The sequence below is a fragment of the Carlito syrichta genome, unplaced genomic scaffold (assembly GCF_000164805.1).
Source record: "Carlito syrichta isolate Samal-C Ts95f unplaced genomic scaffold, Tarsius_syrichta-2.0.1 Scaffold273658, whole genome shotgun sequence".
Classification (NCBI taxonomy): Eukaryota; Metazoa; Chordata; class Mammalia; order Primates; family Tarsiidae; genus Carlito; species Carlito syrichta.
Window position 1 is genome coordinate 261,033 of NW_007217754.1, and position 13,822 is coordinate 274,854.

Here is a 13,822-nt window from a genome sequence, read left to right on the forward strand (position 1 = left end):
CCGAGCCCGGCTTGTTTTTTTTTTTTTGGTTCCCCTCATATGTTCCTGGGAAGTCAAATCTCCCACCTAATTCCTAGACCAAGTTTAGACTGCAGAGCATCTCCCAATCCCATGTACAAAAGCCATCTGGGAACAAACTCACTGTCCAAATGACCATCTACTTTAAGCGACTGTGTGTTCTTTCTCTTGCCTTTGAGTAAGTGGGTTTAATTTTTTTTTTCTATAAAAGGAGTTACTATTGAGTGGTCATATGTATTTTACCATGTTCGGCTAATTTTTTTATTTATTGGAGAGATAAGGTCGCTCCAAGTTGCCCAGGCTGATCTCAAACCCTCGGGGTCAGACAAAATCCACTTGCCTTTGCCTCCCAAAGTGCTGGGATTACAGGCTAAAACACCAAGCCCAGCCCTTTCGTTGCTTTTTTAAACACGGCAACTACCATGTGAAGAAGGTAGAACCAGCATGCCAGATGCTAAAAAACACAGCTGAGGCTGGCCTGTCACCCAGCCAGCAGCGTTTTCACTGCCAGACATGTAGAGGAGCCTATCTGTGATAACATAGCTGCCAACTGACTGTAGACACATGAGTGGGCTCTGCAGAGATCAGCCCAGCTGGCCCAGGGCAGAAGAAATACCCAGCTGACTTGCAGAGTCGGGAGTGAAATAAATGGCTGTGTTTTAAGTCACTACGTTTGGGCTGTGTTTGAAGTCACTACGTTTGGGATGGTTTGTTATACAGCAAAAGCCAAGTGCTGGATCACTTAAAATTGGAGCTAGCCATATATCTGCCTCATTGGGTTGTTAATGTGGATTCAATGCAAAGGAAGCGCTGCATAAATACAAGTTGCTGTGATTGTTCTTATCTGTGGGATTTGAATGCTACATATCTTTGACTGATTAAGCTATAGATTTAAGAGCAGAGTTCTCACTGGTGTCTACTTGTAAGATTTTTTTTTTTTTTGATAGAGACGAGGTCTCACTATGTTGCCTAGGCTGATCTTGAGACCCTAGGCTCAAGCAATCCTCCCACCTCAGCTTCCGAAAGTGTTTACAGGTGGGAGCCACCATGTTCAGTCCCAATAAGATCTACCGTCACTGTGCTTCAACTTTTGGGCATCCCACCTTGACTCAAGGTCAAGGAGACCTCCAGAATCCCAGCGAGGAGCTGTCTGGTGAGTTGCCCGCTGGCCAGTAGCATTTGGTCACCACACTCCTGGGCATCCCTTGTTTCAGTTCTCTTCCTCATGAGAAAAGCTCAGAACTCCATCAAAAATAAACCAAAAGGTCCTTACATGCTTAAGTAGCAACGATACATATTGTATTTGTCAGAAAATATTCATGCCAAGCTTTCGGACCTCAATGACAATGACTTATAAACAAATATAGTCACTGGCCTCTGTGGGAGTTTTTCTGTCCTCTCAATAAATCCTGCTTTCTAAAACAAAAACAAAAACAAACATTGCTTCTTTGACAAGATATTTCCCTTGGTCATAGAACAGGGTGCCCATTTCTCTCCACTATAGGCACATAGGCTGGGTCCCCTGTAACATCTCACTTCTCTGTTTTCTCTTTCAGTCGAGGTGGGTGACCCCGAAGGTCCAGGTGGGTGTATATAATAGAGCTGGAGATAAGACAAGTTACTTATTTCCTCATTTTAAAGCAGTGATCTCTAAGGTTTCCTCCAACTTAAGAATATGATTTTTTGGCATATTCTGCATATCTTATGCAGCAGATGATATGACTAGAGATACCCAAAGTATGTCTAAAAGCCTTTTAAAAATCAAACAGCAGAAGAGAGCCTGCCTCATTTAACAGCTACCATGTCAGTGTATATTTAGAAAAAGCACCTCTTGGCTAGGTTAGAGTATTTTTGGGTGCTTGGAGTATAAAATGTGTCTGCATGAGGAAGGGTGTGTGTGCATGAGGAAGGGTGTATGTGCCTGGTGTGTGGGGTGGTGGGTGTCGGGGCTGGTGGGGTGGGCTGGTTTCTTCCTTTACTTTCATCCTGTTTGCTTCTCTCCAGTTGGATAAATTGTTAAACAACAACAGAACTGTTTCCCATATTTATAACCTTTTTCACAACTTGTGTTAATGGCAATATTCACTGTGGGTAAACATATATGATATATGTACATAGTTTATAAAATATGTGTTTCCATATATTTGATGCAAGGTCAAGTTCATGATGTCTGAAAAATTATTCACAGAAAGAACTTTTAGAAGATACTCAGTGCAGCTCTCTCAGTTTTACGGAGACTGAGCTTCAGCGTGACTATTTTATTTAAAATGACTACCAGTGACCAAGGCAGCACTAGATTTCTGGCCATCTGACAACGAGCCACGCAGGTGGTGGTTGTGTTTGAGTGACCCCTGCCTGCTGGAGTCAGCCAGCCGGGAACAGTTTCTGAGTCCTTTATAATGCCAAGTGCTCTCTGAACAATGGAACAAGTTGACTCAGTCATGAAAACTGATCAGTTCCTTATCTAGCTCCTGTGGTGTACACATTTAAATACTTCTGGGACAACTTTAGTATCTCCTTCTACAGTCCCTTTAATAGTATAAATTGGCCAGGCTCGGTGGCTCAGCCTGTAATCCCAGCACTTTGGAAGGCCGAGGTGAGTGGATTGCCTGAGCCCACGGGTTCAAGATCAGCCCGGGCAACTTGGCAAGTCCTCGTCTCTACAATAAATAAAAAATTAGCAGGGCATGGTAGTGCACACCTGTAATTCCGGCTACTTGGAAGGCTGAGGATTGCTGGAGCCCAGCAGGTCGATGCTGGGGTGGCCATGAGTGTGTCACTGCACTCCAGCCTGGGCAACAGAGTGAGACTTCGACTCAAAAAAAAAAAAAAAAGTATAAATCATTGCCGTTGTTTTTGGTCTGTAATTTTTTTTTTTTTTTTACACACACAGTCGTATACTAGAACATTCTTCTAGCCTATGTAAAGATTAGGCAGAAGAGCAATTGTTGCCCAAATCAGAGTGAGCCCTCCAGGGTAATCTAGGGGTTAAAGCTTCAAGTACTACAGATTTGCTTTTTTTTCTTTTCTTGTTTGTCATCACAGGGGAAGAGATAGAGTGAGGTGGGAGAGCTTTCTGGGCACCATGTGTATTTAATCTAAAACAACAACCATTTACAAACACAAAAATAATTTTTTCCCTTCCAGTATAGTCATTACAGTTCAAAAGGATTTTTGCAGCTTTATATTTAACCTTAATTCTGGTTGAAAAAGGACACTTCGTTCCTCTTCAAACATTTTTTGAAGGTTTTAGACATGGATTTGAAATATATTGCTTTTAAATCATCAAGTTTTTCTCTAATAACTTTAAAAGTAGATTCAGGATCAGCACTCACAGCCCCAGTGCCAAAGGAAGATTAAAATAATCACAACTCAGACAGATGCCCACACTCCCCTTCAATGTGTGCTTTGGGAAGTGGGTTTTAAATACAATTTGAACATAAATACAGATTACACATTCATGAAAGTCACTGTGGCTTCCATTTGAAATTACCTGCGTTCTAAGAGCTGTCCTTGCAGGAACAGATATGGGCAGTGCTTCTTCATAAATATCCTGCTTTCTAATTCAGAAGTTCTGAATGCCAGTGATAAAAGTGATCTCATTTTCAGTTGCCTTTAAGAAACTGAAAATAATTTTTATACAAAGAGCATGTACATGTGCCTACATATGTGTATATATACATATATGAGGAGGGACCCCCAAAAACTTTAAAAAATTGTGTATTTATTTTTACACGTTTAAACTTCAGTCACCTTTACAGTACTCTCCATTTGATGCACTACATCTATCAAGATGCTTTTTCCACTGTTGAAAACAGTTTTTTTTTTTTCCACCAGTTTTTATTTATTTATTTTTTTAACTTTAAAATTTTTTATTTTAAAGATGTGGGGTAAAATTCAAGGTTAGGTATACAAACGTTCATTATGCAGGTACCTTTGTTGATGATGTTCAAAATAGTTTTTGAACTCATCGATTTGATGCCTTTTAGTGCTTCTGCCATTTTTTGTTCCACTTCATCCACATTGGCAAAATGTTTCCATTTGAGGACTTTTTCCATCCAGGGAAACAAAAAAATAGTTTCTCGAGGTGAGATAGGTGAATAGGGAGGGTGGGGCATTGGGGCCATGCCATTTTTTTTGTAAAAAAACTGCTGAACACTCAACACCGTGTGGGCAGGTGTGCTTGTAAATCACCCATCATGAAATGGGCAAACATGTTGAAAGAATCTCCAAAAATTTTACTGAAGCCAAACATAGCCTCTCACAACAATGATAGCAGGATGCCAATTGGTTCCTAGAACACTCCTAGACCCTAGCAGGGGAATACTGTACTATAAGGGGCCCACCCTCCAAAAAGACAATTCCAGATTTTTTTGGGGGGGAGTCCCTCTTGATTATCATTTAAGTTTATCTATCAGGAAATCTAACTGGCCCAAGTGACAGTCCATTGGGAGACGATGGTCTGGAATCCTGCATCCAGCCAGAGCTGAGAAAGGAACAAATCTTTCGAAAAAAAAAATGCCCAAAGAAACTTAAAAGGTGCAAAAGCTTGTGTACCAAGCATTCGCATGTCATCCTTCCTTCTACAGCATGGCGGGGATTCTTGCAGATCCCACACGCAGTGCTCGGCGAGAGCCCATGATGGGAGCAGGACAGGCAGCCCCAGCAGGTGAAGGAAGACAGACAAGTAAAGTGGTAGTTGCAGTGGTGAGTGGAGAGCCCCACAGGAGGCAGAGATTCTCACAGTGGCTGCATACACAGTGGAGGCTCGGTGGTATTAGGAAGCCCCCAGGCATTCTGGTAAGCAGTCAGCGTGGAGACCACCCTACGGGGCCAGTGCAGTGCAGGGCACTATGGGAGCAGCCAGGGCAGGGCTCTCACACCTTGGTGGGTGGCAGAATCACCCGTAGATTTCTTCAGCACAAAGAGTGGGCTGCACCCTCAGGGTGTTTGGAAGGTAGTTGGTTAGAGTTTGCATTTCTGTCACATGCCCTGATGATGCCTACGCTGCTGGTCCTGAAACCACACTTTGAGAATGACTGTAGTGAGCATAAAGATCCCAGCTCAGGGAACTGACCTGGGTTTTCCAGAGGAAGTGATATCTGCAGTTGAAGGTGAACTGCAAGTTTGGGCCAGAGCTGGGAAGGAGTGTGAGAATAAATACACCAGTGACCAGTGTGTGTATGGCAGTGATGGACAGGAAGGCTGGAGGGAAATGGCCACAGAAAAATATGCCAAACAAGCACCTGGAAGTAGATCTGAGGACCTGCAGAACGTTCAGACTGACCAGCTGCAGCTAGGGAATGGGGGCACACAGGTCCACCAGGGATTTGGGGTTACATTTTAGTGACTAAATGGAGAGAGGATGTGATCGGATATGTGTTTTTGTAAGTTTCCTGTAATTACATTCCTGAGCATGGGTTGAAGGTGGGCAAAACTGGATTAAGTCTAAGTAAGAAGCTTTTGCAGTCTTCAAATAAAAATATGATTTGTACATGGATGGTGGCAGTGGGGAAGGAAGAATGGACAGATTCCAGAGGCACACGAGACAGAGTTGGTGACTGGCTGAGGGCAGAAGAAGGAGATTGGAAGGAAAGCTTAATATCTGGATTTGGTTACTGAGTGTTCTATTGATGCTTATTCCTCATGTGGTAGAGTGAGAAGTTATAGGGGGTTATAGGCTGGGACACATTGAGTTTGGGGTGTCTGGAAGACCTTGAAACAGACATTGAGGGGGTGGGAATAAGCTGGTTTGGAGTGCAGTGGGCACTGGAGATATTGGGTGGTTGTCAGCATAGAAAGGACAGCTGACAGAGGAATATCCAGGAGCCTCCTGAATGAGCAGGAAGACTGAGAGAAAAATGGATGGTCATGTGGGGTCACAAGCGTCTTGGGTTCTGGGGAGATTTGGGTGGCTGAGGTTGAGACAAGCACGATTGCTGTTCACTCACATGTCTTAGAAGTGAGGTTGAATAAATGAGAGGGGGTTTTCTTGCAGGGGTCTTTTGGGGTCTGTACATGGAAGGCAGGAGACTGCTGCTGCTCTTGACTTCTAGGAGAGAGGTGCCTTAATGTTATTCTCTCCCCTGTCGCTCAGGGAGAGCAGGAACCCTCAATCTGCTCTAGCGAGCCCAAGGCAGGGCACTGCTGGGAGATGGAAAAGACTGTGTCACTTCGAGCAAACTGTTGCTTCTTCGCCACAGAGCTCTAAGTTAGTCACCTAAAACATCAGGTCTCTGGCCACCAGGACAGTCTCTGTTGCTGGGAACACACTATAGTACTGAGGTTGTGCACTGAGAAAAGTGAGACCTGGCTGCCTCTTTGTCCTTTGTGTGTCTGGCACACTTTATGCTACCGGGCTTGGGCCAGTGCCTGTATCTAGAGGCAGCATCAATTAAAAGAATGTCTACCCTCAGGGAACTTATTTAATAGGGATGTAATGTGATATGTTTACATCAAGACTCTCTGAGACAATAAAGAATATAATTGCAAACAATGTAGTGTGATATACATAGTATATAAATGAGTAAATATCAATTGAACAAATAAAAACTTCAAACGCACCCTGTTTTTCTAGCATTTACTAGACTTAACAGTGCTTTCATTGTCTTTCAGAAAAGGACAGAAAGGACCTGCCATCACAAAGGCTACATAAGCCACATGCACAGTCCTTGTGTGAGTCTTTTAGTTCCTTCTGTACCCAACCCCATTCTGCTTCTAGAATGTCCAGCGCCCACCATGCTGCTGGACCAGCTGCTCCAGGAGGTTGGGCAAGGGAATGCATTGCCTCCCTTTCTGCATTTGTGAAACCACACACACACAAATACAGAAGTAATGGGCCTTTCTATGTTTCTATTCTTTTCTTTCTTTCTCTTTTTTTTCTCACCTCCTCTCATGTTTTCCTTTCTTTTTCCTTTGGGGGAGGGGGACATGGAAATGTTTTTTCATAACTCTACAAAATTAATATGTTACCTGAACAAGTCATCAATAGTTGAACAGTGTTTCCTGAAGGTATGTAGGGGTATTTCTTGATGAATTACCAGCTATGATTTAGGCTGGGCAGTATACTAAAGCTTACAGAGCTCAAGAGAAACAGAACTGGGACCTTCCAACGTGAAAGTAATCTTTTATAGTCATTGTGCTTCCTATTTTGACTTCTGCTTTAAGTGAACATGCCATTTTAAATGTTAGAAGATGCCCTACTGATTTTGAAACATCTCCCTTCACAGACTCAATACCATCCTTCGCCATCAACATGGCAAAAATTTCAAACTACAGTGCTAACCCACTCTCTCAAACGATGTAGTACTAAATAAGAAGCTATAGTACGTTCTCTCCTGGAACACCATCTTATTCACTCATTCAGAGGAAGAACGACTGGGGTGAATTAAGCAAGATGAAACACTTCTATCTTCACAACTGTTTTCCTTTTCACATCAGGAAAACTTGATCCTTATTAACTCCTGGAAAGCCCACAGTGGTGTTTGCCATCTGTATACTGCTTCCTGTGTCTCCCATCTCATACCCTGCATGATAGCTAGAGTATTAAGCAATAATGTAAATTTTGAACCAGAACTTGCTAGTGTCTCACACACAAAGACCTAATTGGGGCAGTGGCTTCCCAGGCCACCCCTGGGCATTGTCCTTGGACTCCAAGAGAGGCACAAAGAAGAAAGACAACTGCTTACCATTGTCGTTGCCCTGTTTGATCTCCTCTGCTGTCCGGTCTATCAACACGTACAGAGACCAAACCACACAGGTGATGGCGATGACATGAAAGGTGACAGAGCAAAATATTTTCCTCCTTTCACTTGTGGTCATCTGTAGCTTCTCCCACTGCAATCAGAAACAAGCCACACAGAACTGAATTTCTAACTAGGAGGTTTCACTCCCCTTTTATTTACAAGACATCATGAATGAAAAACAAGCATTAAATATCTGCAGTTTCAGATGACACTGTAGCATTCACATAAGTCTTCATATGTGGAGAGAGATGAAATCATACCCTACAGAGTTATACATAACTTATATATTGACATGAAAACAAAAATGTTTCAATTTTCCAAATAAAATAAATCATTTCTGTTATGCAACTATGGAGTTTCCTTATTGGTAATATAAATAAGATAGTTTTACTACTGTACAATTGTTAGAAAACTTTTCAGGTTTTGGTCGCTTATCTGTGGTACTAGGTTATAAGTAGTAACAGGTAACACTGTCTTCTTGGATTATTACACACTTGAAATAGTGTTGTAAATAACAACAGACGCTGGCAAGGATGCGGAGAAAAAGAAACGCTTCTACACAGCTGGTGGGAATGCATACTAGTGCAATTTCTTTGGAAGACAGTGTGGCGATTTCTGAAAGAACTAGAAATTGACCTGCCATATGGCCCAGCAATTTCCCTATTGGGAATATACCTGGATGAATTCAAATCATTCTACAAAAAGGATACCTGCACACGTATGTTTGTTGCAGTTCAATTCACAATAGCAAAAACATGGAACCAACCATGTTGCCCATCAAAGCTGGACTGGATAAAAAAAATGTGGTACATATACACAATGGAATATTATGCAGCCATAAAGAAGGACAAACATATGGACTGCACAGCAACTTGGATGAATTTAAAGTCCATCATACTCAGTGATCTATCACATAAACAAAGAACAGAGTACCATATGTTCTCATTCATAAGCGGACCTTGAACAATTATCATAATACTATGAGAAAGGAATTGGCGGTAGTGGGAAACTCCAGGACAGGGGGTTGGGATTGGCAGTTGAGGGAAACTGCCAGGGGAGGGAGGGGCACACCTCATCAACAAGGGTTTCTGAATAATCAACGTTTGTATACTTAACCCTGAATTGTACCCCACATCTTTAAAATAAAAAAATAAAACATTTTAATTTTTTTATTGAATTAAAGTTACTATTACAAAAAAAAAGAAATAGTGTATTTGTGAACATACAAATTTAACAAGTACTTGACTGGCTGAGTGATATGTGCAGAAGAAGACCAACATTTTCTGTCCATAACTCTTCTAGAAAAACAAATTTTATTATTTGAGCAATTGGAGGACATCTGCTGAAGCCCCTTCTAAAACAGACTTGTCTTCCTACTGTCGTAGGGTTGGAGGTGATGTCAGATGGTGTGTGGTGGTTAGTTGCTCTGTGGGTTCTTGACTTTGTCACAGAAAAGAATTTGAGTGAATCCAATGTATAGTTTAGAGGGAAGTTTATTAGAAAAAAAAACACCATTCAAGAACAAATTTGGGTACCTTAAAAGGACACATGCTTGCCTTTCACAAGCTTTGTATAATGTTTATAATAATGATGAAGTAAACTATTCCATAAGCTAAGAGTGAGGGGCTGCAGGTATACTGGTCACATGTTTTGATTACTATCTTTTAAAATTTTAGGGTCACAGAGCCCTTCTAAATAATGAAAGATACTGCCTAACTAGATTTGGGCTTTGCTTAGAACAATATACCTTTGCTCTTTGGGTAATTCCTCGTTGTTTCTATTATTTAGTATACTGGCCATTTTACATTCCTACCTGCAAGGTGGTGAGGTCTGATATTCCTGGTTAGTCATATAAAGGTCATGTAAGCATAAGAAAGATGTCTGAATGCTTACCCTGTTTCTCAGTTTTCTAAATAAGTTCTGCCTAAGAAAACTTGCCTATTCCTAACCTATGTGTCATGTTAACTATGCCTGCCTCATAACTACTGTGATGACCACTGTCCCTTAATCACACTTCTCAGAAAGTTGTAGGCTTCTCCCTCTGTCTGAAAAAGGAAGCAGGCCACAAGTCTTATAGAAGTAAGTTAAGGTTTATATGAGGGAATGTTTCCCATATTTACTTTGAAGAAATACATTTTAATGTTTATGTACTATATCACTTCATTTCTGTATTAGCAATGAATTGTGTTTTTATTTTCCTTTGTGTTATTTCTGTAAGACTATCAAATCCTATAATTTTGTTAGAGGTGAACTGATGTGCCAACCTTTTAATAATCATGAGTCTTTACATTATTATGTCCTTGCTAAAGCAAAATGTTTAGAACTTCAGAAGACCCCGCTTCTTCCCCACCCACCATTGCACACTTAGATTCAATATACAACCTGACAAAACCAAGGGGCTGTATAGTATGTGACACAAGTCCTGCCCTGCCATCTGCTTTCAGATGTGGTGAAGTCGTCTAATCTCTTAGGGCCCCACTGCTTCATCTTCAGAGAAGCAGATTTTTGCAGAGGCTGTGGTAGGTGGGGAAGACACCATCCACTCCTCACTTCTTCCTTTATTAACAGACTGGGAGGGCTGGCACTGTGCCCAGCTTGACACCACCTTTCCAGCCTTCCTGGGCAGAGGTGGACATTGCCAATTTTCCACTAATAAGATGGAAGTAGATATCTGCCGGGACATTGAGTTTTTGCCTTCCTTACACAGGAATTGTTCTGTTTTCCTTCTGTCCATTTTCTCTTCTTTGCCACGTGGAATTCATAATTAACTGAAAGAGTGTCAACAGTCATCTTGCAACCTTGAGAGGTGGAGCGGCTGTAGCCCTGTCAGCCACAGCGTGCCTTCAGAAGTCCTGATGCATGTGAAAGAAAACAGCCCTGTCTGATGAAGCCATTGCTTCCTGTGTCTCTGCTAATCACAGTCAAATGCAATTTCTGATAAAAGAATCAGACAGATACTTCCTTCCCTTTCAGTCTAAGGCATAATATTCTATCATTTTATTTTTAAGAGAGCTCAATACTTAAAGTCTGATCCTGATGAACTAGAGAACATTTTTAACATTTTATTTTATTTATTTTTGAGTTGGGGACCCTACTCTGTTGCCCAGGCTGGAGTGCAGTGGCACAATCACAGGTCACCACAGCCTCAACTTCCTGAGTTCAGGCGATCCTTCTGACTCAGCCTCCTGAGAAGCTGGGACTACAGGCATGTGCCACCATGCCTGGCTACTTTTTTTGTTTTTTTTGCAGAGATCTCACTATGTTTCTTATGCTGGTTTCAAACTCCTGGGATCAAGCAATCTGCTCACCTTGGCCTCCCAAGTGTTGGGGTTACAGGCATGAGCCTGACTATTTTAAACCTTTTAGAAAAAAAAAAAAGTTTTGTTTATAAACACCATCCCTTCCTCTCCTCTTACTGGTCAGTCTTTAAATAATGTTTCCTTCTAGGGCTCAGAGCTAATTTACAACTTAGGCTGTGTCTTGTTTTCCATGGAACTATATTTATGTATTATTCCAAGTATAATAGTGGAGAAATCTTAGTAATATGACTAGGGTATAAACAAATGCTTAAATTTAGCTTCTATTTAGAATTGGTCTTGAATTAAGATTTTAGCGCTATTTAACTTTTATCAAAACTTCATATCTGTGAAAGACTGATGTTTAAAATAGTGTTTTGGTACTGATTATTGTAATGTTAATATGAATAACCTTTAATCAAGAATATTATCACTTGGCAGTAGCATTTTGTGATTAATTAATATATATTTTTTGAGTTACCTTAGTATTTAATATGGCCAAATAAAAAGTATCAGATGGGTCAGAAAGTAACTTCTCATGTTTAAGTTTCCTGTGAGTTCTAAGTAGATAGAAATACCTTCAGTGACAAACTACAAAATCAGTCCTCAATTGTAAAACCAGCTTTTAAAAAACACTTAACACCTGGGCTTCTTATATCTATAGAGCAATCTGATGAAATGACTGGACACATTCAAAATTAATGAAACTCAAATAGAAAAATATCAGCAGAGTTGACAAGAATGGATCAAATCATTTGTAAAGACTCTTTCTAGTTCCAGACAATAGAAGCTCCGAAGCTGTCACTTCTAAATCTCAGTAACATTTCAGGGAGAAGTGAAGTGCAAAGGGACCATCAACCTTTTGTCTCTTTATAAATTTTTACAGGAACACTTCAGAAGCCAACCGGACAGGACACAAGTAAATGTAGTGCCACAGTGCCCCCTTCCTTGTGACAATGGTACTACATACAATATTCACTACATGGCACCAGCAGAAACCAATGTATTTTATAAACTTTTCATTCATACTGGTTTTTCAGGTTTGAACACAAAGTTTCCATAAGTTTTGCAAACCTTCACAGTGAGGAATTAATTGAGAAAGTAAGAATAGAAATCTTATTTTAACAAAGCTGTCATAAAAGAACCTTAATTTAAATTTGTGATACTGAAATTCAGTAGTAGTTCACAATGGATTTTGTGATGGGAAAGTGATCCTCTGTGAAAATCCACATAACATTTCTGTTCCCCTTTCTAGATTTAGACAATAATGTGTGCCTTATGTGCACACCATCAGGAACATGGTGTTACCATAGCTTTACCTTGAAAGGGGTTTTAAGGAAAAGAGCCACTTAGGGTTCTAAGTGTGTGGGACTCTGGTAAGCAGCAGCCATGTTAGCATTACTCCGGCACTTGTGAGAGATGCAAATTCCTTTCTTTACTTTTTTTTTTTTTTGAGTTGGGGGTCTCACTCTGTCACCCAGGCTGAAGTGCAGTGGCACGCTCATGACCATCCCAGTGTCAACCTGCTAGGCTCAGGTGATTCTTCCACCTCAGCCTTCGAAGGACGTCTGACTAATTTTTTGATTTATTATAGAGATGAGATCTGGCCAAGTTGCCCAGCTGTTCTCGAACCCGTGGGCTCAGGCAATCCCCTCACCTCGGCCTCCAAAAGTGCTGGGATTACAGGCTTGAGTCACCGTGCCCAGTCAAAGCAAATTCTTAAGCTCCACTTTTTTGTTTGTTTATAGAGATGAATTCTCCCTATGTTGCTCAGGCTGATCTCAAACTCCTGGGCTCAAGCAATTCTCTTTCTTCAACTTCCCAAAGTACTGAGATTACAAGTGGGAGCCATCACGCCTGGACTGAGCCACACCTTTAAGGTGATCCTCTGGTGGCTTTTCCTACAGGGCACTCAGAAAATGTTGCCTTGTCATTGATGAAGCACAGCCTCTGCCCCTGAGGCAAACCTCTTTTGTCTTGCTGCCATCAGGGCAGTGTGGGCCACTGCCTTCTCTCTTTAGGTTACTCAGGTGTGAGTCAGATATTCAGTCCTCACTCATGTCCCTCAGTGTCAAGGGACACTCTCTCCAAGTGGTCACAAAGGAAGCTGGTGGAAATGAGAAGACAGCTGCTCCCTTTTCCTTCCCCAAGATGCGACAGCACACCCTCAAACTCTACTACGTGTAACACTGCCAGCTCTCTGATCTGCCTGTCGTTGGTCTTAAGTTCTCTTTCATATCTTGAAGACACAGGATCCACTAAGCTTGGCAAAACTAGTGTCACACAATCTTAGCACCTCTCACAAGATGGTCTCGACCCTTGCTTTAGACTTTAGGTTCCCTGGGTCTCTAGCCCCTGTTTTATTGTTCTTGCCTTTGATCTTTTGCTGAAGCCTCTGAACAATAGAAAGAATTCAACAGACTCTATTATTCACTTAGAAAAAACTGGACTTAAGTTTTCCTGAAAGGATTTCTGACTTGTAGTATAATTTGATACAAACACTGCTTCTGTTTGCTCTAGCTAATCCAACTGTGCGTTGCAGTGCCAGGTTTCCTGATTTAAATTACTTGCCTTGTGTTTGTATTCTGTCTTAAAATACAGATTCAAAAATACCGCCTAATGAAAAAGTTTAAAACGTTTTTGTACCAGTTAAGAATAAAGGCAGCTTATCTGCCCAATATCAAAATACATGGGGGTAGGGATGAAATCCATTTCCTCTTTTTCCTGGAAACACGTTCCAGTTTTTTAAAGTCACGTGACCTA

The 13,822-nt window shown here is 41.2% G+C and overlaps 1 protein-coding gene across 2 annotated transcripts in view; it reads right to left on the reverse strand.

Moving 5' to 3' along the window:
- The window catches only part of MARCH1 (membrane associated ring-CH-type finger 1), a 108,410-nt gene that overhangs the window by 10,747 nt on the left and 83,841 nt on the right, over window positions 1-13,822 (reverse strand). For both annotated transcript variants that reach the window (XM_021709688.1, XM_008052367.2), the window contains one exon: window positions 7,707-7,854. In XM_021709688.1, the coding sequence (XP_021565363.1) occupies window positions 7,707-7,854 (148 nt within the window). The remainder of the gene's footprint in view (window positions 1-7,706; window positions 7,855-13,822) is intronic.